The sequence below is a fragment of the Scyliorhinus torazame genome, chromosome 3 (assembly GCF_047496885.1).
Source record: "Scyliorhinus torazame isolate Kashiwa2021f chromosome 3, sScyTor2.1, whole genome shotgun sequence".
NCBI lineage: Eukaryota > Metazoa > Chordata > Chondrichthyes > Carcharhiniformes > Scyliorhinidae > Scyliorhinus > Scyliorhinus torazame.
Window position 1 is genome coordinate 80,630,537 of NC_092709.1, and position 27,007 is coordinate 80,657,543.

Here is a 27,007-nt window from a genome sequence, read left to right on the forward strand (position 1 = left end):
CGCGGGAGGGTCAGCGGCCGCTGACAGTTTCCCACGCATGCGCAATGGAGGGCGTCTCTTCCGCCTCCGCCATGGTGGAGACCGTGGCGGAGGCGGAAGGGAAAGAGTGCCCCCACGGCACAGGCCCGCCCGCGGATCGGTGGGCCCCGATCACGGGCCAGGCCACCGTGGGGGAACCCCCCTGGGCCAGATCACCCCGCGCCCCCCCCAGGACCCCGGAGCCCGCCCACGCCGCCTTGTCCCGCCGTTCAAAAGGTGGTTTAATCCACGCCGGCAGGACAGGCAATTTATCGGCGGGACTTCGGCCCATCCGGGCCGGAGAATCGAGCGGGGGGAGCCCGATTCCCGCACCCGCCGAATATCCGGTGCCGGAGACTTCGGCAACCGGCGGGGGCGGGATTCAAGGCAGCCCCCGACGATTCTCCAACCCGGCGGGGGGTCGGAGAATGACGCCCACTGTTTGCGTCATCACTCTGGTGGGGCCTAATCGACAGAGATCAGGCCGTCACCTTTAAAGGGCTCCCAGATTGGCACTTAAAATAAGTTTCCCCGACCACTCCATGGTCACGGAGGACCAAGCTTCGGGGCGACTCCCACCACCACGGACATAATTGGAGGTCACTCTACCTCCTCTCTCCCCCACCCCGACACTGTCATCAGGGTTCTCCCCTCTCCCCGCCACACTGCGCTGTGGTTGGAGCTCCCCTTCCCACCCCCTGCCCTGTCATTGGCGCTCGCCCCTCTCCCAACCACCACACATATGGGGAACCGCCCCCCCACTTTGGAGGAGGGTTACCCCCCTGCCAGAGCCCACTTGGCAGTGCCCACTACAAGTCACAAGCATCAAAATAAGTCACCTTTGTCAAATTTTGCAGCAACCAGTGCAAAATATTTCACTTCAATCTAGTATACTTTCCACTTTCATAGGATTGAGGTCTAAATGTTGTTATTATTTATTGATGGTCAATCACATAAGGACAGTTTTTCCATTTAACTTCACAGAGCGCATGCTTTTAATAGATTTTGCATTCCCAAATCATACCTGTACATGTTTTGCCATCAGATTGTAAAATAGATCCTGGTGGACAGACACAGACTGGTCCTTCAGATGTCTGGATGCAATCAAGGTTGCATTCAGTGTAATTTTCGAAACAAGGAATGGGATCTGGCGAATTAAAAAAATTGAGTAAGCATGAGATTAGCATTTTCAGTGCATTATTATTTTTGTCCTCGTAAAATACAATGGCTGGATTCTGTACATTTTTACTGTGCGTTTGGAGTGGTGCTGGATGCAAATCAGCCTGGAAAGAGTCTCCCTACTGGTCACCTCCACTTGCAGGATTTTCCAATGGAAATGCCAATGGACAGTAAATATTCTCGGGCGCCTCCATAGGCGGCCATAATGAAAGAGTGAGAGCACTGGAATAGTTTTTGCTCCATTTTTATTTTCCACTTTTGTTCCCAGAATGTCATTGATATTTTCTGTGAGGAAAGAGTATTAATGGATATTGGAGCAAAGAGAAAGTGGATTTGAGTATGGATCAACCATGATCGAAGTGAATGGCTGAACAAACTCATGGGGCTGCACGCTCCACTCCCGTCACGGTACGGTAACGCAATGGTTAGCACTGTTGCTTCACAGCACCTCGGTCCCAGATTCGATTCCCGGCTTGGGTCACTGTCTGGGCGGTGTCTGCACGCTCTCCCTGTGCCTGCGTGGTTTTCCTCCGGGTGCTCCAGTTTCCTCCCACAAGTCCCCAACGACGTGCTTGTTAGGTGAATTGGATATTCTGAATTCTCCCTCTGTCTACCCGAACAGGCGCCGGAGTGTGGCAACTAGGGACTTTTCACAGTAACTTCATTGCAGTGTTAATGCAAGCCTACTTGTGACAATAAAGATTATTGTCTTATTATTTTCTTATCATTATTATCTTATCTATTATTATATTCTAATGGCACTCAAGATATTTTCTATTCATTCACGGGGTGTGAACGTCACTGCTTTGGCCCATCCTTCTTTGCCTGAGTGGCTTGTTAGGCAATGCCAGAGAGCATTTAAGAGTCAACCACATTATTGCGGATCTGCGGCGAAATTCTCCGGTATCGGCGCGATGTCCGCCGACTGGCGCCCAAAACGGCACAAATCAGTCGGGCATCGCGCCGCCCCAAAGGTGCGGAATGCTCCGCATCGTTAGGGGCCGAGCCCCAACCTTAAGGGGCTAGGCCCGCGCCGGACGAATTTCCGCCCCGCCAGCTGGCGGAAAAGGCCTTTGGTGCCACGCCAGCTGGCGCGGAAATGACATCTCCGCACGGCGCATGCGCGGGAGCGTTAGCGGCCGCTGACGGCATTCCCGCGCATGCGCAGTGGAGGGAGTCTCTTCCGCCTCTGCCATGGTGGAGACCGTGGCGAAGGCGGAAGGAAAAGAGTGCCCCCACAGCACAGGCCCGCCCGCGGATCGGTGGGCCCCGATCGTGGGCCAGGCCACCGTGGGGGCACCCCCGGGGCCAGATCACCCCGCGCCCCACCCCAGGAGCCCGGAGCCCGCCCGCGCCGCCTTGTCCCGCCGGTAAGGTAGGTGATTTAATCTACGCAGACGGGACAGGCATTTTAGCAGCGGGACTTCGGCCCATCCGGGCCGGAGAATTGCGGGGGGAGGCCTGCCAACCGGCGCGGCGCGATTCCCGCCCCCGCCGAATATCCAATGCCGGAGAATTCGGCAACCGCCGGGGGCGGGATTCACGCCAGCCCCCGGCGATTCTCCGACCCGGCGGGGGGGGCCGGAGAATCTCGCCCCTGGAGTCAAATGTAGGCCAGACCAAACGCGGATGGCAGATTTCCTAATGAACCTTCGTGAACAAGGTGGGTTTATAACAACAATGGACAGTATTTTCACTACAATTATTAGCCGTTTAATTCCAGATTTTTATGAATTATTCAAATTTCATTATCTGCCATGGTGGGATTCGAACCAAGACCCTAGAGGATTGCTCTGTCGTCTCAGGATTACTAGAACGAAGAGAATATCACTACGCCACTGCCTCCCCCATACATTGGGGAGTCAGGGGGTAACAGGTCAGGTCAGAAGAATCAGGGGACAGTCAGATGGCTGGTCAGGTTGGGTTGGAGGAATGAAACGGGTTAGGTGGGGGAGTCAGGGGTGTCAGGGAGGGGAGTCGGGGGGTCTGGGTAACTATCCAAAAAAGTCAGAACCATCCAGAGTTTCTGACTCTAACTCAGAGTTGGATAAATTTTCGGACGGTCCTGGGGAGTAGAGTAAGTGCCCACCCCAAGTTCAAACTTCCTGAACAATTCCCATAGAGTCATTTCGTCGGAACTTCGACAGGGTCCTGAAGAGCACCTTGGGGGACACGTTGAGGACCGAACCCTTTGACATAGCATTAGTTATAGATTGCCAACCAGAAAAAGATCCATTTATCCCCACTCTCTGCTTTCTGTTGGCTAGCCAATCCTCTATCCAAGCTAATATATTACCCCCAACCCCATGGAATCTTACCTTTTGCATGGCACCTTATCAAATGCCTTCTTGAAGTCCAGACACACTACATCTACAGGGTCCCCATTATCCACTTTACTTGTTACATCTTGGAAGAACTCTAACAAATTATTCAAACACGGAGCCTGCACGTTCTCCCTGTGTCTACGTGGGTTTCCTCCGGGTGCTCCGGTTTCCTCCCACAGTCTAAAGATGTGCAGGTTAGGTGGACTGGCCATGCTATATTGCTCTTAGGTTAGATGGGGTTGCAGGGTTACGGGGTTACAGGGATAAGGTGGAGGTGTGGGGTAAAGTAGGGTGCTCTTTCCAAGAGCCGGTGCAGACTCGATGGGTCGAATGGCCTCCTGCACTGTAAAATCTATTATTCTATGATTCTATGATTTACCCTTCATAAAACCATGCTGACTCTGATGGATTGCGTCTTGACTTTCCAAATGTCCTGTTACTACTTCCTTTTTTACAAAATATTTTTACTCAAATAACAACATACAGACAAACAATCATTCAATAACAAAATAAACAAAATACAATTGTCCTAATTTGAGCTATTTTTCTCTTATTTCCGTTAAATCTTTCCCCTCTTCCCTCCTCCCTCTTCCCACTTCCTCTACCCTCTTCCCCTTACCCACTGTCAACAAACAGATACATAAATAAGAGACAAGAACAGCTTCCATCTCGTCCAGAAACCCACCTGAGCCACAAAAGGCAAATTAATTTTCTCAATTTTAAGGAATTCTGCAACATTCCCCAACCATGTCGATACCTTTGGCGATCTTCTGACTTCCATTCCAATAAAGTTCATCCCTGGGCGATCCGCATCGGCCCCTTTCCCTTCTATTAGTCCTGGTACTTCCAACACTCCAAGAACAGCCTCAGGAAGTTCCAGTAGTATTTCCACCTCAGCAATTTTAGTTAATTTTTATTGTTTTAAACACCATGATCCAGAACCATGACCATAATATGTGGACATGATTAGCTGGTCCTCCTTTACACCTCTCACATTTATTTTCTACCTCTGTGAAGAATCTGCTCATTCTTTCCTGGGCCCTATGTACTATCTTGAATTGTATTGAGCTGATCCGAGCATATTAAGATGTAGCATTGACCCTGTGCAAAATTTCACTTCATATTCCCCATTCCAATTCCATATCCAACTCTACCTCCCACTTTTGTTTTAGCTCCTCAATCGGTGCTTTTTTCGTGTCCATCAACCATCCATAAATATTAATAATTCTCTCATCCCTCACTCATGTGGCAAGAGCAACTTATCAAGCAGATTATCTGGTAGTTGAGGGAATGAGGACATCTCCTTTTTCACCAAGTTTCATAATTGAGGATATTTACACTTCTCCTCCCTCTGCATTTTGTGTCTCTCCCTCAATTCTTCAAAGCTTGCAAACTTTCCTTCTAAGAACAAGTCTTACACTTGTTTATACCCCCCTTTATGCCACTTCTTAAATGCTGTATCCAATCTTGCCGGAGTGAATCGGTGGTTTCCATAAATAGGAGCTAGCCCCAACACATTTCCCAAACTAAAATGCCGTCTTAATTGACTCCAGGGGCGAGATTCTCCGGCCCCCCCACGCGATTCTCCGGCCCGGATGGGCCGAAGTCCCGCCGCTAAAATGCCTGTCCCGCCGGCGTATATCAAAGCACCTACCTTACCGGCGGGAAAGGCGGAGCGGGCGGGCTCCGGGGTCCTGGGGGAGCGTGGGGCGATCTGGCCCCGGGGGGTGCCCCCACGGTGGCCTGGCCCGCGATCGGGGCCCACCGATCCGCAGGCGGGCCTGTGCCGTGGGGGCACTCTTTCCCTTCTGCCTCCGCCACGGTCTCCACCATGGCGGAGGCAGAAGAGACTCCCTCCACTGCGCATGCGCGGGAATGGCATCAGCGGCCGCTGACGTTCTCGCGCATGCGCCGCCCGGGGATGTCATTTCCGCGCCAGCTGGCGGGGCACCAAAGGCCTTTTCTGCCAGCTGGCGGGGCAGCGTGATGCCCGTCTGATTTGCGCCGTTTTGGGCGCCAGTCGGCGGACATCGTGCCGTTTCCGGAGAATTTCGCCCCTGGTTTTTAAGGAAGATGCCACCACCAGACCTTCTGTAAACCTCCAGGAGAGACGGAATTTTCAAACTTCTCCCATATACATCAGGTATACTCCCGTATGCGGTTTTTTATAGTGGATAATTCAATTCTGCCAGAAATAATTGGAATGGAAAATGGCCGATTGTGGTCTCTGATCATGTGCGACATTTGATAGATATCAAACAGAGGGATATTAGGGTCCGCCTACATAGATCCCTCAAAATTGCCACCAAGGTTGATAGGGTTGTTAAAAAGGCGTATAATGTGTTGGCTTTCATTAACAGGGGGATTGAGTTTAAGAGCCGGCAGGTTTTGTTGCAGCTTTATATGACCCTGGTTAGACCACACTTGGAATATTGTGTTAAGTTCTGGTCGCCTCATTATAGGAAGGATGTGGATGCTTTGGAGAGGGTGCAGAGGAAATTTACCAGGATGCTGCCTGGACTGGAGGGCTTGTCTTATGAAGAAAGGTTGAGAGAGCTAGGGCCTTTCTCACTGGAGCGAAGAAGGAAGAGAGATGACTTGATACAGGTGTACAAGGTGATGAGAGGCATGGATAGAGTGGATAGCCAGAGACATTTCCCCAGGGTGGAAATGGCTGTTACGAGGTGACATCATTCTAAAGTGATTGGATGCAGGTATCAGGGAGATGTCAGAGGTTGGTTCTTTACACAGAGAGTGGTGGGTGTGTGGAATGCACTGCCAGCAGAGGTGGCGGAGTCAGAGTCATCAGAGACATTTAAGCGACTCTTGGGCAGGCACATGGACAGCAGTAAATTGAAGGGGTGTAGGTTAGGTTGATCTTAGATTAGGATAAATGGTCGGCACAACATCGTGGGCCGAAGGGCCTGTACTGTGCTGTACTGTTCTATGTTCTATATTAGGCTGAGAGTAGGTTAATCTCAGGGACCCTCATCGAGGGTGAACTCGACATTATTAACTGATGAAAACCTTTGTGGAAAGATGACTTTGGTTATCAAGGAGTACATGGAGTTTAATCAAAATGGTGAGATCTCCTCCTTTATGTTCTGGGAGGCATTTAAGGCAGTGTTACAAGGAGAAATGATCGCAATTAAAGTACATAGGGATAAGATGGAGAGATCAGAGAGACAACAATTGATTGATACAGTTCTGGAAGTAGATCGGCGGTACTATGTGGGTCCAACAGGGAACTCTTAGCAGAATGGAAAAAACTACAAGAGGAATTCAATTTAATAACTTAGGGAAGGCGTTGAACCAGCTTCGTAGAGAAAGGGGTGTTTTATATTAGGATGGGGAAAAGGTTGGCCATCTGCTCTGCTCGCACACCAACTGAGAAAACAAGTTGTCACAAGGGAGATAATACAAGTGAGGGAAGAAGGGGGAGAACTGGCAACAACACTGGAAAGCATTAATAAATATTTGAATCATTTTATAAGAAGTTATACAGGTCTGAACCCCTGGGGTAAGGGGATGGAATGAGAAGATTTTTTGAGGGATTGGTATTCCCGGAGGTTGCAAAGAAGAAACGGCAGGGGCTGGAGGCTCCTCTGAAGTTACAGGAAGTGATGGGTGCAATTGATGCAATGCAATCTGGGAAAGCGCCGGGCCCCGATGGTTTCCCAGTTGATTTTTATAAATGGTTTGCGACCATATTAGTTCCACATCTCCTGAAGATGTTTTCTGATTCTTTGGCACAAGGGAAATTACCAACCACGCTTACTCATGCATCTATTTTCTTAATCACCAAGAAAGAGAAAGACCCAGTGGCATGTTGCATAGAAGTTTCATAGAATTTACAGTGCAGAAGGAGGTCATTCGGCCCATCGAGTCTACACCGGCTCTTGGAAAGAGCACCCTACCCAAGGTCAACACCTCCACCCTATCCCCATAACCCAGGAACCCCACCCAACACGAAGGGCAATTTTGGACACTAAGGGCAATTTATCACGGCCAATCCACCTAACCTGCACATCTTTGGACTGTGGGAGGAAACCGGAGCACCCGGAGGAAACCCACGCACATACGGGGAGGATGTGCAGACTCCACACAGACAGTGACCCAAGCCGGAATCGAACCTGGGACCCTGGAGCTGTGAAGCAATTGTGCTATCCACAATGCCACCGTGCTGTAGATCGTACATACCCATCTCCTCATTAAATGCAGAGGTAAAAATTCTGGCTAAGGTTGTAACACTACAACTCAAGGGGTATGATTCAGATGTGGTAATGGAAGATCAGACAGGTTTTGTGAAAGGGGGGCAGTTGTCTAATAATATCAGGGGCCTATTAAATGTTATGATGACATCATCTAAGGGTAGGATGCTGTAGGTTGTGGTGGCTATGGATGCAGAGAAAGCTTTTGATAGGGTTGAGTGGAGTTATCTGCTGGAGGTTTTGGGTAAGTTTGGATTGGGGCCTACATTTATCTGATGGGTTGGACTGTTGTATGTGGCCCCCACAGCTAGTGTCAAGACTAATTTGGTTATTTTGCCATATATCTGACTATTTAGGGGCACGAGACAGGGCTGTCTGTTTCCCCACTTCTGTTCACATTAGCAATAGAGTGACACCCTGCTAAACGCGCAGTTCCACAGACTTTACCTTGAGTCAGCTGAAACATGTCCATTGTTCCAAGAAACAATCTCTAATACACTCTCGGAACTCTCCCCAAGACTATCCTTGCCAATTTGATTAATCCATTCTATGTATGCATTAAAATCATCCATGATTATTGTCGTAGTTTTCACACAAGTCTCCAGTATTTCTTGGTTTATACTTTGTCTCACTGTGGAACTACTATTAGGGGACCTAAAAATTACTTCCATTAGTGACTTCTTTTCATTGCTATTTCTTTTTTCTACATCTGATTCACCAGTGCCAATGCCATTTCTCACTACAGCATCCTTTACTAAGAAAGCTACACCATCTCCATTTCCTTACTGTCCTACTACAGTGGGGAGTGCCAATGGGCAGAAACAAGATGGCTAAAATCTCAGCCAATGGTTATAGAGGAGAGAGAGTAAAAGTTCACACAGTAGCCTAGGTTTGGGTCTGTGAAAGATACAGATGGAGATGAAGAGCTGTAAAAAGGTTATAAATTGGGGCTAGGTGAGACTGCAAAGGGATTGGAAGAGGAGAGCCTGGACTTTGATGGGTCAGCCAATACAGGCCAGCAAAGATTGGTAGATGAATGGAATGTAATCTGGACTAGGAAGCAGCTCAGGGAGCTCTGGGGAATTGGGCTTTATTAAGGGTGGAATTTAGGAGGGGAGCCAGAGGGTATTAGAAATTTGGAGTGGGGAAGTTACAAAGGCAAGGATGAGAATTTCAGCTGCTTTGGGAGTAAGGTAGGTATTGTGGCAGGATTGCAAATAGGCCTTAAATCTCAGTTCCAGCTGAAGGGAATATTGAGGTTGTGCATAATCAGACTAAATTTCAACGGTCTGCCAGGTAGGAGAATGGGATTTGAAGTTAAGATTGCACAAAGGAGAAAACTCCTGGCCTGAGAACCCCCTCTATGGTCCTCGCGGACTTTGTTCTCTAAAACTAGCTCCATGGAAACATGAGATGTTGCAGCTCAATTCCAATGTCTCCTGCTGTGTCACTGCCTAACCTATGCTGGGACTGCAGCTGAAAATCTGGAGAAGTTCAAGGCTGAAATCTTGTACGAAAGTCTTTGCTTCCACATTAAATCAAACTATTTTAAAACTTTACACCATTTTAAAAAGGCAGTTTTACCAAATGTCATGGAGATCTACAATACATATATAGGTTATTCAGTCTCACTACTTAATATCAGTCTTTTATATTGGAAATGCTAGACTGTATAGATGTTACAAAGACTACAGTAAAGAAAAACAAACTGAGGTGAGATACTTCAAAGTTTACTGGAGGAATAAGAGTCAATGGGTAGAATGCTCCTTCCCCTGACTTTCTTATAGTTTAATGTAAAAGTAGTTTCACAAAACCTTACCGTGACAGGTTTTCATATCAGGCAGCAGTACAAATCCTTCTGGACAGAAGCAGCGATAGGAGCCTGGGAAGTTCTCACAGCCAAGGGTGCACCCATGGTTCCAAAAAGCACATTCATTGACATCTGAGTCACACAGAGATACATATATCAGAGAAAAGAAAAGTTGCATGATGTTTTTATTTGGCGCGAGGAAAAAAACAAAGTAGTACTGTGCGGGGAAGGAGTATAGGGCTACGGGGAAGAAATGGGTGTAATTGATTGATCTTTCAAAGAACTAGCACAGGAGGTGATGGGCCAAATGGTATCATTTTTGCTGTATGATTCTAGGTTGGGCAGTGAGATGACAGGAGATTTCACCACCTGAGTTCTCCCTCATTCTCCACTCCTATCTCATTCAGTTTTAAGATGGATCACTGAAGAGAAACCATCTTGATGTGTCATTGAAAACCTGCTTGATGGAATTGACCATGTTGCCTTTAAAAGATCCAGGGAAAAAAAGAGAATGCACCTTTTAAATGATGTAATTGGGAGTTGCCTGTGTTGACTGTTGTTGGTATTGTTGGGAATGCTGCTGCTTCTTATTGCACAAAAGACTTCCCCAAGATGTATTCCTATTCCAAATACTGCTACCATCGCTGAGAAAAAAAATCTGAATTATAAAATTTAAATACTACTGTAATATTCCGCATGGGACCTACGGGGTAAGAATGATCAGCTTCCCCATGATTCTCGCAGAGTATGAGCTCCCCCACTAGGGGGCGGGAGAAATCTAATTAGCCACTAAGGCCCGGTAGGGACCTAACGGGAACATATTGCAAATAAATCTACCTCTTTACTTGGTATGGACTCGCACTGTCCTTATTAAAATTACGTTCTCCGTACAAATAGGTGACTGAATCAAAAAGTTTAGAAGTTTATACATAATTAAAGTGTTCTGTTTACATTGTAAATTGGTAAATGAAAAACTATAATGGGAGTATTCCTGGCACATTCTATTAGCCTATATTGGCAAATTGCATAGCCCAGTTTGTGAACTTTCTTTCAATAAAATTAAAGGATGGAATATCATGTCTTGATAGACAAGGTTTGCAGATCTATGCACCCAACATATGGAGCACTGAAGCAGAAATTATCCCTTCTGTTTTATATGCACAAGACAACGTGAACATTCAATTGTGTGCACAGTCTAGTGCAGAATCATGGAAATTATGGGCGAAATTCTCCGTTATCGGCGGAAACTCCGCCGATCGGCGCAAAAAACGGCGCAAATCCCACTTGCGTCACGTCATAAAAATGGGCCGATAGTCTGCGGCCCGAAATGGGCTAGCAGCGACGTAACGGGATCCGCGCTTGCGCAGTGGTTCACGCCGTGCAGCGTCATACGCGCTGCACGGCGTGACGGCTCATAAGGCCGCGCAGCTCCCCCCCCACCCGACCGGAACAGCCGACCGCAACACCCGACTTGATGGCTGGCCGTCGCTCAGCCCCGAGGTTCGAGTCACGCGATGTGGAGGCGCTCCTGGATGCGGTGGAGCAGAGGAGGGACGCCCTGTATCCCGGGCACGGCCGCAGAGTTGCCCCACGCCACAGCCGGCGTCTGTGGAGGGAGGTGGCAGAGGCCGTCACCGCTGTGGCCCTGACACCACGGACAGGCACCCAGTGCCACAAGAAGGTGAACGACCTCGTCAGAGCAGGCAGGGTGAGCGTCCCCCATATCCCCCATATCCCCTCTCCCCCAAATCCCCCCCTCCCCCATATCCCCCATATCCCCCCTCCCCCATATCCCCCATATTCCCCCCTCCCCCATATCCCCCCCTCCCCCATATCCCCCATATTCCCCCCTCCCCCATATCCCCATATCCCCCCTCCCCCATATCCCCCCTCCCCCATATCCCCCCCTCCCACATATCCACCCTCCCCCATATCCCCCCTCCCCCATATCCCCCATATTCCCCCCTCCCCCATATCCCCCCCTCCCCCATATCCCCCATATTCCCCCCTCCCCCATATCCCCATATCCCCCCTCCCCCATATCCCCCCTCCCCCATATCCCCCCCTCCCACATATCCACCCTCCCCCATATCCCCCCTCCCCCATATCCCCCATATCCCCCCTCCCCCATATCCCCCCCTCCCCCATATCCCCCCTCCCCCATATCCCCCATATTCCCCCCTCCCCCATATCCCCCCTCCCCCATATCCCCCCTCCCCCATATCCCCCATATCCCCCCTCCCCCATATCCCCCCTCCCACATATCCCCCATATCCCCCCTCCCCCATATCCCCCATATCCCCCCTCCCCCATATCCCCCCTCCCCCATATCCCCCCTCCCACATATCCCCCATATTCCCCCCTCCCCCATATCCCCCCTCCCCCATATCCCCCATATCCCCCCTCCCCCATATCCCCCATATCCCCCCTCCCCCATATCCCCCATATCCCCTCTCCCCCAAATCCCCCCCTCCCCCATATCCCCCATATCCCCCCTCCCCCATATCCCCCATATTCCCCCCTCCCCCATATCCCCCCCTCCCCCATATCCCCCATATTCCCCCCTCCCCCATATCCCCATATCCCCCCTCCCCCATATCCCCCCTCCCCCATATCCCCCCCTCCCACATATCCACCCTCCCCCATATCCCCCCTCCCCCATATCCCCCATATCCCCCCTCCCCCATATCCCCCCCTCCCCCATATCCCCCCTCCCCCATATCCCCCATATTCCCCCCTCCCCCATATCCCCCCTCCCCCATATCCCCCCTCCCCCATATCCCCCATATCCCCCCTCCCCCATATCCCCCCTCCCACATATCCCCCATATCCCCCCTCCCCCATATCCCCCATATCCCCCCTCCCCCATATCCCCCCTCCCCCATATCCCCCCTCCCACATATCCCCCATATTCCCCCCTCCCCCATATCCCCCCTCCCCCATATCCCCCATATCCCCCCTCCCCCATATCCCCCATATCCCCCCTCCCCCATATCCCCCATATCCCCCCTCCCCCATATCCCCCCTCCCCCATATCCCCCATATCCCCCCTCCCCCATATCCCCCCCTCCCCCATATCCCCCCTCCCCCATATCCCCCATATTCCCCCCTCCCCCATATCCCCCCTCCCCCATATCCCCCCTCCCCCATATCCCCCATATCCCCCCTCCCCCATATCCCCCCTCCCACATATCCCCCATATCCCCCCTCCCCCATATCCCCCATATCCCCCCTCCCCCATATCCCCCCTCCCCCATATCCCCCCTCCCACATATCCCCCATATTCCCCCCTCCCCCATATCCCCCCTCCCCCATATCCCCCATATCCCCCCTCCCCCATATCCCCCATATCCCCCCTCCCCCATATCCCCCATATCCCCCCTCCCCCATATCCCCCCTCCCCCATATCCCCCATATCCCCAAGTGAATCCAGCCCTAACCTTAACCTCTGCAATGCACGCGCAACCGATGGCGTGCATTCATATACCTGCCTAACACTGTTGCCTTTTACCCCTGCCACCACCCCCCCCCCCCCCCCCCAGGAGAAGCGCGCACACAACAATAGGGAGCATGTGAGGACTGGAGGAGGGCCCGCTGATGAGAGGCCACTGACCGTACACGAGGAAAGGGCCCTGGAACTGGCTGGCGGACCTGACGACCGGGAGGTTGCTGATGCAGAGGTCGGGGCCCCACGAGCAAGTGAGCCACCAACAGCCCGTCCCCATATCCCCCCTCCCCTATATCCCCCTCTCCCGTATCACCTGATCACTGCCTGATGTCTAACCATGCATGCTTCATTGTGTATCGCAGGACCAAACGTCCAGGCACCCATCCCCGCAGATGCAGACCGCCCGCAGGATGCCCCTCGGAGACCACGGGAGACGGAGAGACCCGAACCCTCCAGCATGCGACGCCCGCAGGATGCCCCTCGGAGACCACGGGAGACGGAGAGACCCGAACCCTCCAGCATGCGACGCCCGCAGGATGCCCCTCGGAGACCACGGGAGACGGAGAGACCTGGAGCAACAGGGAGACGACACCCCCGTCACGTGCGGGAGCGACCACCCAGCGATGAGGGGGGCAGCCACAGGCCCCCGTCACATCCGAGCCAGGACACCACTACCCAGGACACCACTATCCAGGACACCCCTACCCGGGACACCACTACCCAGGACACCCCTACCCGGGACAGCACTACCCGGGACAGCACTACCCAGGACACCCCTACCCGGGAAGACGAAATACCGGACAGTGACTCAGAGTGGATGGGTGGAGACGAACCCCCACCCCAAAGTGCCATGGACTCAGAGTGGGACGAAGAGCACGACACAACGCCACTGCTGTCACCAACACCCTCCACCATCGCAGAAACACTCACCACGGTTGGGCACTTTAGTGATGAGGCGTCTGGTACACTCACTGGTGCGCACAACACAGCCGTCCCGGTACAGCAGGTGGAGGTAGGAGCAGCAGAGGGACCGGGCGGTCGGAGGGCAGCCCAGGCCAAGCGAACATCTGCCGCCCAGATGGATCCCGGGTTCCTGCAGTTACCACACCCACACATAGATCCGATGCAACCACCGACACGGAGACGAGCGAATAGGGTGACGGGTGGCTTGCGGCGGCTGCGGTCGCAGGTGGAGGAGTCCACCCGCGTCCAGGAGCTGGGAGTGGTCCCGGTCATGCGTGCCACCCAGGCTGACACCGCACGGGTGGCGTCCGCGGTGGAGGCAATGGGTGCGACGGTGTCAGACATGGGGAACGGTTTGCGAGGCCTGGGGCCTTCCGTGCAGGCGGCGTCTGTGGCCCAGGAAATGGCTGCCCTCTCACAGGAGGCCATGAGCCAGTGCCAGCGCCAGATGGCAGAGGCGCTCAACGCCATAGCCCAGTCTCAGCAGGCCATGGCCCAGTCTCAGCAGGCCATAGCCCAGTCTCTGCAGGCCATGGCCCAGTCTCTGCAGGCCATGGCCCAGTCTCAGCAGGCCATCGCTGAGGGCATCGGCGCCAGTGGCCATGTGCGAGCTGGCGTCGCACTGTCGCAGACAGGGTTCGACAACCCCCTGGGCTCCATGGCTGCAAACCTGCAGACCCCTGTCGATACCAGCACGGGCCTCCAGGACTGGCAGCGCCAGATGTCGGGGGCGCGTCGGATGGCCAGTCCGTTCGCATCCCCCACCCATGTAGAGGCCTGGGGGCCATCGGGCACCCCGAGGGAGGAGGAGGTGGTGTGGTCCATCCCGGCTCCCTCTGTAGGGGAGGTCCCGGTACACCGCGACACCTCGGACTCCCCCCCTTCCGTCCCAGGTGCATCGGGTGGGCAACGGGCAGGACAGGCTGGCAGCTCGCCATCCCAGTCGCCCGGGCCGCAGCCTGGCCCATCTAGGCCAGGACGCCCCAGGAAACGGCCGCCAAAGGGATCCAGTGTCAGAGGGCAGGAATCACAGGAGTCCACCTCCAGTTCTGCTGTACCGTCTGGGGAACCACGTAGACGTAGTCAAAGGGCCCGTAAGGCCAAACAATTAGACACTGAGTAAGTTGGCACGGGTGCAGGGCACAGATGAGTTTTAGGCGCTAGGGCACGTGCATGAACTCCTTTGGTTATTAAAGTCAATGTTACACCTACCGAAGCTGCCTTTATGCTCTGTCCAAAGTGTGCGGGGGTGTCATGTACGTTGAGCGCAAGTGTGTGTGTGAGGGGTGGTCTTACCTCAGCCCCAGGTGAGTCTGCCCCCTTCCCCCTGGGCCGCCATCAACATCCCCCGGGCAGAGGACGGGACCGTGCGCTGCAGTATCACAGCCGCATGCAGGGATGGTCCGGGTGGATGGTGGTACTGTGGCCATGGGTCAGACATAGTCCAACGATGTAGAGCCAGGAGCTCATCGGAGGCGGGCTGTCATCATTCTCCATGGCCTGCGATAGACACGCGTCCACCCGCAACTGGGTGAGCCCGGCCCGTTGTGCCGCCGGTGGATCGGCAATTGGGAGTGGGGGGGTGGTGTGCATGCGGGTGGGGTGTGTGGGGTTGGGGAGGGGGGTGATGGTGCTGGGTGGATGGATGGGTGGGGGGTGTGGGTGGTCGGCTGTTGTCATGGTGTGCGGTCTGTGGCCATACTACCCGATTCCCACGCCCATCTAGTCAGTGAAGCGGGCGTCTATCAGTCTGTCCCGTGCCCGCTGGGCCAGCCGGTAACGGTGGACAGCCACCCGTCTGTGTCTACCCCGTCTGCCCTGACCATTGCCCCCATCCCCCTCATCTGGGGAGGACTGGGCCTCTTCCTGCTGCTCCTCCACTCCGCCCTCCTCTGCCTGCGGCACATCGCCCCTCTGCTGGGCTATGTTGTGCAGGACGCAGCACACCACAATGATGCGGCCGACCCTATCTGACCGATACTGGAGGGCGCCCCCAGAGAGGTCCAGGCACCTGAAACGCATCTTCAGCACGCCAAAGCACCTCTCGATCACTCCCCTTGTCGCTACATGGGCATCATTGTAGCGGTTCTCCGCCTCATTGCGTGGCCTCCGTATAGGCGTCATCAGCCACGATCGCAATGGGTAGCCCCTGTCGCCCAGCAACCAGCCCCTCAGCCGGGGATGGCGTCCCTCGTACATGCCGGGGATGGATGACCGCGACAACACGAATGAGTCGTGTACACTGCCTGGGTAACGGGCGCAGACGTGCAGGATCATCATGCGGTGGTCGCAGACCACCTGTACGTTCATCGAATAGGTCCCCTTCCTATTAGTGAACACGGCCCTGTTATCTGCAGGTGGCCGCACGGCGACGTGCATCCCATCGATCGCGCCCTGGACCATGGGGAACCCGGCAATGGCAGAGAAGCCCACGGCCCGGGCATCTTGGCTGGCCCGGTCCACGGGGAAGCGGATGTAGCGGTGCGCCATGGCATAAAGGGCATCTGTCACTGCCCGGATGCACCGATGCACCGATGTCTGCGATATGCCGGACAGGTCCCCACTCGGTGCCTGGAATGACCCCGTTGCATAAAAGTTCAGGGCCACCGTAACCTTGACGGACACGGGGAGAGGGTGTCCCCCGCCAGTGCCACGCGGTGACAGGTGTGCCAGCAGGTGGCAGATGTGTGCCACGGTTTCCCGGCTCATCCGGAGTCTCCTCCTGCATTCCCGGTCCGTGAGGTCCTGGTATGACTGCCGGGGCCGGTACACACGGGGCGCCCTCGGGTGCCTCCGTTGCCGTGGGGCCGCGACGTCCTCCTCCCCCTCCTCGTCCTGTCGGTCAGGTGTCCCTCCAGCCTGGGCGGCTGCCGCCTGCCCCTCTGCGGCAGCCTGCGCCGCCTCTCTGGCACGCTCCTCCTCCTCCTCCTCCTCCTCCTCCTCCTCATCCAGGGCAACATAGACATGAGCGGCTGCCACCACGGCGGCCAACATCGCTGGATGATCTGAAAACATGACGACCTGGTGGGGGGGAGGGGAACGACGACATGTCATCATTGCCCATATCCCCTCCTCCCCCCAGCCAGGTGGCATGGACCGCATGGGTCCAACTGTTGGAGGCTGGCACCTGGCCAGGTGGACCAACTCATTTGCCCTCCCATCACCCACCCCGGCACGGACCCCCCCCCGCCCCAACCTCCACCCCAGCACGGACCCCCCCCCCCCAACCTCCACCCCGGCACGGACCCCCTCCACAACCCCCAACCTCCACCCCGGCACGGACCCCCCCCCCCCCAACCTCCACCCCGGCACGGACCCCCTCCACAACCTCCACCCCGGCACGGACCCCCTCCACAACCCCCAACCTCCACCCCAGCACGGACCCCCCCCCCCCAACCTCCACCCCGGCACGGACCCCCTCCACAACCCCCAACCTCCACCCCGGCACGGACCCCCTCCACAACCCCCAACCTCCACCCCGGCACGGACCCCCTCCACAACCTCCACCCCGGCACGGACCCCCTCCACAACCCCCAACCTCCACCCCGGCACGGACCCCCTCCACAACCTCCACCCCGGCACGGACCCCCTCCACAACCCCCAACCTCCACCCCAGCACGGACCCCCCCCCCCCAACCTCCACCCCGGCACGGACCCCCTCCACAACCCCCAACCTCCACCCCGGCACGGACCCCCTCCACAACCCCCAACCTCCACCCCGGCACGGACCCCCTCCACAACCTCCACCCCGGCACGGACCCCCTCCACAACCCCCAACCTCCACCCCAGCACGGACCCCCCCCCCCCAACCTCCACCCCGGCACGGACCCCCTCCACAACCCCCAACCTCCACCCCGGCACGGACCCCCTCCACAACCCCCAACCTCCACCCCGGCACGGACCCCCTCCACAACCCCCAACCTCCACCCCGGCACGGACCCCCTCCACAACCCCCAACCTCCACCCCGGCACGGACCCCCTCCACAACCCCCAACCTCCACCCCGGCACGGACCCCCTCCCCAACCCCCAACCTCCACCCCAGCACGGACCCCCCCCCCCCAACCTCCACCCCGGCACGGACCCCCTCCACAACCCCCAACCTCCACCCCGGCACGGACCCCCTCCACAACCTCCACCCCGGCACGGACCCCCTCCCGGCACTCCCCCGGAGCCCAGCCTACTCTAACCACCCCCCCCCCCCCCCGCCGCACACACACACAAGCCGAGACACACCTCTTCTCAGGCAATCAGTCTGCGGCCACGCCATTTCCTGCCCAGAGCCAACCCCCCAGGCCGTCACTCACCTCCTCGCTGGTCGGCGTGAGCCTGGAGCACCGGGTCACGCCGATGAAAAGGAGGTTTGATTGACGTCGACGTGAACGGTCATCACGTCGACGGGACTTCGGCCCATCCGGAAGGGAGAATATCGGCAGGCCGAAAATCGGCTGCCTTGCGCAGGCCCGTGACATTCTCCGCGGCAGCGGCGCCATTAACGCCCCGCCGACTTTTCTCCCTTCGGAGACTTCGGCGGGGGCGGGGGCGGGATTCACGGCGGCCAACGGCCATTCTCCGACCCGGCGGGGGGTCGGAGAATGACGCCCTATATTTGTGGCAATGATGGTTCTAAGCTGGAGCAATTTACTCAAATTCCATGCACATAACATATAACATGCAAGATCTATGCACACAAAGTTAACATATGATATGCATGCATGTGGCAACCTAAAACATACACATGTGACACCCAGTCACAGGTCCAATGCCACTCTGGTTTGCAACTGAATTGAAAACAGGGCAAGGTGAGATTCTGATATGTTTTGTAATTTTTTTTAACAATGTTAAATTGTAATGCATTTATTGTGTTGGAAATTTTAATCATTAGATTTTATGATGGAGTGGATGGGAAGCAACAGCCACTCAAAAAAAAAAACTTCAGGGATGTGTAAGTGTCATTTTTTGGGAACAGAAATTCTTCTAGCGACGGAAGAATAATGGTTTAAAAGTGATTTGCTTGTTTTTTAGTGAATGAAAAATTTGAGGCATATGGGATACTTGCCTTTATTAGTCGAAGCATGGGGTATAAGAGCAGGGAGGTTATGATGGAGCTGTATAACATATCTGTTAGGCTACAGCTAGACTACTGTGTCAAATTCTGGTTGCCACACTATAGGAAGGATGTGATTGCACGAGAAAGGGTGCAGAGTAGATTCACCAGGATGTTGCCGAGGCTGGAGCATTTCAGTTATGAAGAGAGGCTAATAAGCTGGGGTTGTTTTCCTTGGAAGAGAAGACTGAGCAGGGTGCCTCATCGAAATTATGAGGGATATAGATAGGGGAGATAGGTAGAAACTTTTCCCCTTAGTGGAGGGGTGAGTAAGCAGGAGCCATAGATGTAAAGTAAAGAGCAGGAGATTTGGAAGGATTTGGAGGAAAATAATTTTCACCCAGAGGGTGGTGGGAATCTGGAACTCACTGCCTGAAAGGGTGGTAGAGGCACGAACCCTCACAACATTTAAGATGCATTTAGGTGGGCACTTGAAAGCCATAGCAAACCAGGCTGAGGACCAAATGTTGGAAAATGAGATTGTATTTGCTGGGTTTTGGATGGCCAACACAGACACAATGGCTGTAGGGCCTCTTTCTGTGTTGTAAAACACTTTATGACTCTATGAGTAAATATGCATACACTGTGCCCTAACAAGGAGCCACCCAATAGCTCTGTCAATAGAGCAATCCAGTAATAGTGTGATATTTGGGAGATATGAAACGTCTGATGATACAGATTTGGCCTTTCTACCTGTGGGGAGGAATGAAAACCTGTAGTTTAAAGACAATGGATGAAGCAATCTCTGTTACTCATGTGAACCAACTCCCAAATGTCTTAAGAAACAGAAGGAGTTCCACTGCCAGAGACACAGCATCAGGAGGTAAAAATGTCACTCCTGTGTTCCCAGATGGAAAATCACAGGCTCAGTCTGCGCAGTTTCATATTATGCAATCCTGGCAGAGCCTGAGAGCACTGTCATGGAATTTTTATACCCTGCTTCCTTACCTGCTCCCTTATGTAGGATGAGATAGAGGGCTCTGTGGATTAAAGAAAAGGCAACACAACATGGGAAAGGGAAGAGGACCCATTTTTAAAATTATGAGTAATAATGCCATCTAATAAGGGTTTATAATCGTGCTTATTTTTTAAAGGCTAATGTTAAAGGCTAATTTTAAGCTAATGTAGGAACTCATTGTGGGTGAATTTCCACCATAACTCCAGAGGAAGATTTGCAGAAACTCTGGAGAAAAAGTGCATTGACAAAATCCAGAACCACTGTGCACGAAATGCCAAGTTTGATTTTAAATGCAGTCAATTATCGGTATAAAAGTCAGTGAGGTACATGTTCAGAATTTTTGAAGTTATGAGAAAGGGTAACCTGCAGTGAATGTTTTGGTCATGTAAGTGTGCAATATTTTAAACGACAACATCTTACATCTATATAGTGCCTTTAACTTTGAAATATATCCCAATGCACCTGACAAGAGTTTGGATGTATAAAAAACTGATAACGAGTACAGAAAGCACGAACAGGACAGATGACCAAAGCTTGATCGAACAAGTAGGTTTATGAAGCATATTTAAGGAAGGAAAAGGGATAGAGAGGCTGAAATGTTTAGGGAGGAATTCAGAGCTTAGGACCCAAGCAGCAGGAAGGATGACTGTTAATGACAGAGCGATAAAAATTGACAACTTGCCATGTGCCAGAATTGGAGGCGGGTAGAGGTCTTGCGGCTTGTAGAGCTGGAGAAGGTTATAGAGATAGAGAGCGGCAAGGTTACAGAAGTATTTGAACACTAGGATGAGGATATTAACATTGAGGCATTGTTGGAGAGGGAACTAATGCAGGCCAACAACCAAAGGGAATACAGAGAAACAAGACTTGGGTTGGGTTACGGTATGGGTAGCAGAGATTGGATTACCCACAAGTTTATGAAACGTGGAAAATGGGAGACCAGCCATGAGTGCATTGGAATGGTCAAATCTAAAGGTAACAAAATCATGGATGATCATTACAGCAACATATGAGCTGAGGCAAGGTCAGATTTGGGAAGGGTTTTGAAGGTGGAAGTAGGTAGTCTCAGTGACTCTATAGATAAATGGTCAGATGCTCCTCTTAGGATCAAACACAATACTAAAGTTGCAAACAGTCCGGATCAACTTAAAAAAGTTGCCAGTTTATAGCATGACATTTACCTTCACAGGATTTCTCATCAATATTGAGAAAGTAGCCATCTTTACACTCACAACGGTTTTCTTCTAAGATTTTCTTGCAAACGCTTCCATTGTCCTTTTCTGCAGAAATATATAATAGAAGCATGAAAACAGAAAGTTAAAGATACTTTGATAATTACAGCGTAACCACCTGCAGTATTCTATCCCTACTTTGAACAAAGTCCAGGTAATGGGAATTGAGACATTAGGGATGAATTTCCAAATGTGAACCCTTTGCACGGAGCCGTACCTGCTGGGATTGCATAACAAGAAATTGTCGACTTGATCCCTACAATTTCCATCCATTATAATATGATCCGGTAAGAAATGGTGGGACTCATGTCACATTACGGCACCAGACCAGTAACAACTGGATTTCTTGTCTCCTCAAATGGCATTAAGGTGTTGTGGAATCACGTTTTATTTTCAAGGTAATAACTATTAATTGAGAATCTATTTGCACATTTCTGGAATTTCACAAACTTGCCATTTCCAGACAATGCTACAGATATTCTTAAATTCATGTCAGGTACTTTGCCTGATTTCCCAGTTGGTGCTGCCAGTGAATAGTAGTATTCTCAAGAAGCACCGGTTGATAAAGTGTCGGCGGTGATTTTTGACGTTTCTGCCCATTTATCTAAATGGATGAAAAGACAAAAAGCTTTTTGATCCAGCAATATCTATTCACAATCGGGTTCAAGTGAACATTTGAGATGGACTGACTCAATCTCTGTGTCACTTGCATCAGTCTTCATTATATCATTGTGGAAAATTTAAAAATATTTTTGTCATTGTCACAGCTTTTCTTTTTCTGATGATTTACTGTAAGATCTGATCTCATTGCCATATTTGGCAACCTCCAGTCTCATGTAAACTCCCTGTCCGTAGCCCAGCAAAAGGAGAAGGTTCGTCTTGCATGACAAAGCAACATGGACTACCCTGATATGTACATCCCTGCTTCTGCACTTTGGAACAGAGCAATTCTATTTTTCCCTCACCCATATGCTTCTATATTAGTTAGGATCCACAAGGCCCTTTCATACAATGTCCCACTCACATGCCTTACTCATGTTTAATTAGGGTAACTTTCTATTCTTTTCAGATTTCTAACAAATTGCCTGACTCAGTAGATGGAATTTAATGCACCCCCTCACTAGATGTGTTTGGTGGTGGTGGGGATGTCATCGTGTGAGGACCCCGGCACATTCTCACCCCAACCCCCATCCCAATTAAAACCAAGACAGGAAATCCCTGCCAATAATTTAGGCCCTGAAGTGGGCGATTAATACTAGCCACCACCGGTATTAACCCAATGGCAGGCAGGGGTTCACCATGTGGTGAACGTGAGAAGCAAGCCCTGGCGTGTAATTCATGCACAATGACACCCAAACAATCAGAATGCCAACATTTACTTAACCATCACATTTTTTAAAATAACAATTTGTCTGTTCTCTCTGCCCACCAAAGTGGATAATTTCCTAAATTAAACTACGGGCTATTCAGCCACCCCATTGCACCCAGCGCATATCCAGGCACAATGACTGAATCGGGTGTGAGCGCCAAATCGAACTCCATGCCAGGCGTGAAGCCGCGCGAAAGTCACCCGTCTCCAGTGCCCAGCGCAATCTGGATCCTGCCCTCGTTGGGCAAGATCCAGGTCTGCATATTTAAATGAGCATACATGGCTGCAAGATTCGCCCGGGCTCCGGGACTTATTGGCTGTGCCTGGGAGACTAAACCAAGGCACTGGTACTGGTCCACACAAACGTGGACCAGTCATAACGGTACCTGAGGGGGGGGGGGGGGGTCACCCAAGCCATTGGAGATCCACGGGTGGTCGGGGATAGGGTTCTACCCTGGCACTCCCCCGGGACCATGACATTGCCAGGATTCAAGGAGAGCAGTGCCAGCGTGCCCAGGTGCCAGGTTGGCACTGCCTTGTCTCAAGCCTGGGGGCAAGATGGGTGAGGCCTTGCCATATAGTGGGGGTGGGGGTGAGGAGATTGGGGCAAGGATTGCCCCCCAACCTGTAAGGAGCCTTTCCTGTTGCCGAGCTTTAGGAAATCCCTCTAAGTGCAGCCTCAGCGGAGAGTATCTCCCCGAGGCAAAGAAAAACGGCAAATGTCATTGGATAGCGGGGTGTTTCTTGGTGCTGCAGTCGCTGAGAAACACCCAGCTAAACATGCCGTTAAAGTCCACTGAATCGCGCCCTACATCTGTCATCTAACCAATCTTTTACAGGCTCTCCACACCCTTCTCTCAGTTTACTTTCTCACCTAGCTTTGCATCATCAACAAATTTGGACATATTAGACCCACTCCCCTCGTCTAAGTCATTGATATAGATCGAAAATAGCTGAGGCCCAAGCATTGATCATTATGGTACCCCATTAATTACATCTAGCTATGTCCCACAATGACCCTCTCTGTTTTCTATCCTTTAAATAATCCTCAATCCTGCTAATCCAGTATTTCCAATTCCTTGTATCCTAAATTTGTCCAGCAACATGTTATTTGGCACCTTACTGAATGCTTTCTGAAAATCCATATATACTACATCCATTGGTTCGCCTTTAGCTACTCTGATAGTTACACCTTCAAAAGATTCTAAGGGATTTATTATTTTCTATTCTTTGATGGGATGCGGCATCACTGGCAAGGCCAACATTTGTTGCCCACCCCTAATTGCCATAGAACTGAGTGGCCGTTTAAGAGGGCAGATAAGAGTCATCCACATTGCTGTGGATCTGCAGTCACATGTATGCACACCAGGTAAGGGTGGCAGGTTTCCTTCCCAAAAAGGCATTAGCAAACCACATGGATTTAAAAAAAATTAACTGCTAATTGTAATTCTAAATGTATTAAATAATTGAATTTGGATTTGACCGGCTGTTATTTTAACCCATGTCCCCAGAGCATTAGGCAAGGTCCAGTGTCATTACCACTACACGACCATGTCCCCCCGTAGATATCCTGGGTGGGATTTTCTGAGTTTTACGATGGCGTCACTTGGCCCCTCGGATCAGCGATCCTGCGCTGAACAGGGGGCCAGAAAGCACTGCAGCACCTCACGCAGCTCCAGCTGCCGATACGGGCGCCAGCACGGCCATCGCGGGTTTGCGCATGCGTGCCCCTGTCGGCACAAGTTCACGCATGCACGCCACGGCTGGACAGGCAACATGGCGATGCCCTACAGGAGCCTGGCGCGGATAAACATAGGCCCCCCCCTGGGATAAACCCACCCGCCAATCGGTAGGCCCCGATCGTGGGCCAGGTCACCGTGGAGGCCCCCCCCCGCGGAGTCGGATCCCTCCTCCCCCACACCGTGAACGCAGAAGTCCCACCAGGTAGGACCACAGGCGAACAGCGCCGGTGGGACTCAGCCGAATTCGGCGGGCATTTGGCCTTTCGAGCACGGAGAATCGCCGGTGGGGCCGCGTTGAGTGGCCCCCGACTGGCGTTGCCCCGACCGTCCCGGCGGCATTGCTGCCGATTCTCCGGTTGTTGGAGAATTGGTGAACTGGCGTTGCAGCGGCGTTGCGTGATTCGCGCCCGCCCCCCCACCCCCGGCGATTCTCCGACCCGGCGTGGGGTCGGAGAATTCCGCCCCCTGTGTCTTCTAAGTGAAGACAAGTACAAAGTATTTGCTTAACAACTTTGCCATTTCTTTTTTCCCGTCATAATTTCTCCTGCCTGTGCCTCTAAGGAACTCAAATTTAATTTCACTCATCTTTTCCTTTTTATGTTTCTATAGAAGCACTTACAATCTGTTTATATTTTTTGCTCGTTTATGCATATTCTGTCTTCTCCACATTTATCATATTCTTGGTCATCCTTTGCTGATTTTTAAAACCTCCTCAATCCCCAGGTTTATTGTTTTTTTCTGTCAACATAGTCAGCCTTTTCTTTTAATCTAATACTGTACTTAATTTCTCATGTTTTCCATGATTGCATCATTTTTCTAATGAAGTGTTCATCCCTCAAAAGAATGTATATTTGTTATCATTGTATCTTGTAACCTAATTTCTCAATCTTAACCAAATGGCCCCTCATAACTCTGTAATTGAATTTGTTTAAACTGATGTTCCTCGTTTCATAGCTAACTATATTCCTCTTAAACACAACATGAAATTCTTTGCTATTGTCTCCTTTCTTTCCCAGAAGATCCTTTACTATAAGATCACTAATTAATGCTATCTTATTACACAATACAAGATCTAAAATAGCATGTTCCCTAATTGGTTATGTGACGCATTAGGAAACTGTCCCAAATTCATTTCCTGAACTCATCCTCCAAACTACTTTTGCCAATTTGGTTTGCCTAGTCTATATAAAAAATAATTCATCCAGGAATATTGCTTCATACTTGTTACATACTCCTCTAATTTTCGAATTAATGTTTTGTATAACACTATACCCGACAGTTTCTGCTCCCTATTATTTCTTAGCTCCACCCATATTGATTCTCCATTCTAATTACTGGACTAAGATCCTTGCTCACTACTGGTTCTGTCAATCCTTTATGAGCTAAGCTATTCCATCTTCTTTGATACTTTGCTTAGCTTTTCTAAAAGTCAAGAACCTGGAATATTTTTTTCCCAACTTTGGTCATTCTGTAAACAAAGGTAGAATTTTCATCACTTTAGTCCATGCCAAAACACCATTATCATTAAAGAGTTGGGAACCTGTTGAAATCTCTAGCAGGCTCTGCTAAGGTTCTTTCACTGATCGCAAGGCATTAACATCCTGCTTCCGAACCCCTTGACCAATCAGAGATGGCAGGCATTGTCATTCTCCTCCACAGCGATTGTCTGAATGACTCACCTTGCTGCTCCACTCATTCCTCTCTCCAGGCACCTCCTCACAGCCCCATGTGGGTGACCCTCCAGTGATAGGCAGCCCATGGGCACTTGCAATGGCACCTGCTCCAGTGGGAAAGAGTTCTTGGTCCAGAAGATTACAGATGCCAGCAATGGGCTGCCATGGAAACGTTAGTCTGATGAGGCACATGTGCTGACGTACATATCGTGAGGGCTGATCATCCGCCTGTACAACTTATGTTGAGGATCTCTCCTCCCTGGAGCTAGATCCATGTGTCCATCCCCTCTGGCCTGTTAAGCAGCATAGAGCTGAAGAGAAGGAATTGGAACCCCTGGCTCTTGCAGCACTCTTTCAGTCACATACATAAAATACGAATCTATGTGCCCCGTATCAATTTGCACATGGCTCAGGTAGTAATTCAGAAAATATTATTTAAAATTGAGCATTGCATGGCTGTGGAAAATTCTAAATAGATAAAAGTTCAATAGAACCATCATGGTAAAATTGTTGGTTGAAGGTCTGTACCTGATGATTGTAAGGCTGATTCCGCCGCTGGTTGGCGGAATGGATGCACTATTTTGATATCAGCTGGAGGCAAAAAGGATGGTTTCGGGCTGATGGTGACAATATCTCTCCCAGTGTACTTGTTTGCTCGCCGAATGGTGCCAGTTTTCCAATCTGAGTAATAGATGTACCCGGCAAAGAGAGACACTCCAAATGGATGGTGACTACAGATAAAAGGAGACACAGCAAATAATGAAGATAATGTTTTGAGTTTTTGATTTTTTCTTTCGGAGTGTTACGAAGGGCCAATTCTTTCTCATAGGTTAGATTAAGGGGCTATGCCTCCTCCCTCATGAGATGCACCTGAGTACAAAAATCAAGAAGATTCTGTACTTTACATATAATTAACCGCTTTGATTCCTCTATTTAAAAAGGGAGACAGAATGAGTTCAGGGAGCTTTAGACAAA

The 27,007-nt window shown here is 51.6% G+C and overlaps 1 protein-coding gene across 6 annotated transcripts in view; it reads right to left on the reverse strand.

Annotated features, from left to right (window-relative positions):
• The window catches only part of egf (epidermal growth factor), a 207,226-nt gene that overhangs the window by 100,357 nt on the left and 79,862 nt on the right, over positions 1-27,007 (reverse strand). For 5 of the 6 annotated variants that reach the window (XM_072495908.1, XM_072495903.1, XM_072495905.1 and 2 more), the window contains exons 6-9: positions 26,561-26,763; positions 21,198-21,296; positions 9,552-9,674; positions 1,043-1,165 (exon numbers count right to left, since the gene is read on the reverse strand). In XM_072495908.1, coding sequence (XP_072352009.1) covers positions 1,043-1,165; positions 9,552-9,674; positions 21,198-21,296; positions 26,561-26,763 — 548 coding nt within the window. The remainder of the gene's footprint in view (positions 1-1,042; positions 1,166-9,551; positions 9,675-21,197; positions 21,297-26,560; positions 26,764-27,007) is intronic. The other variant, XM_072495907.1, reaches the window with a different exon arrangement.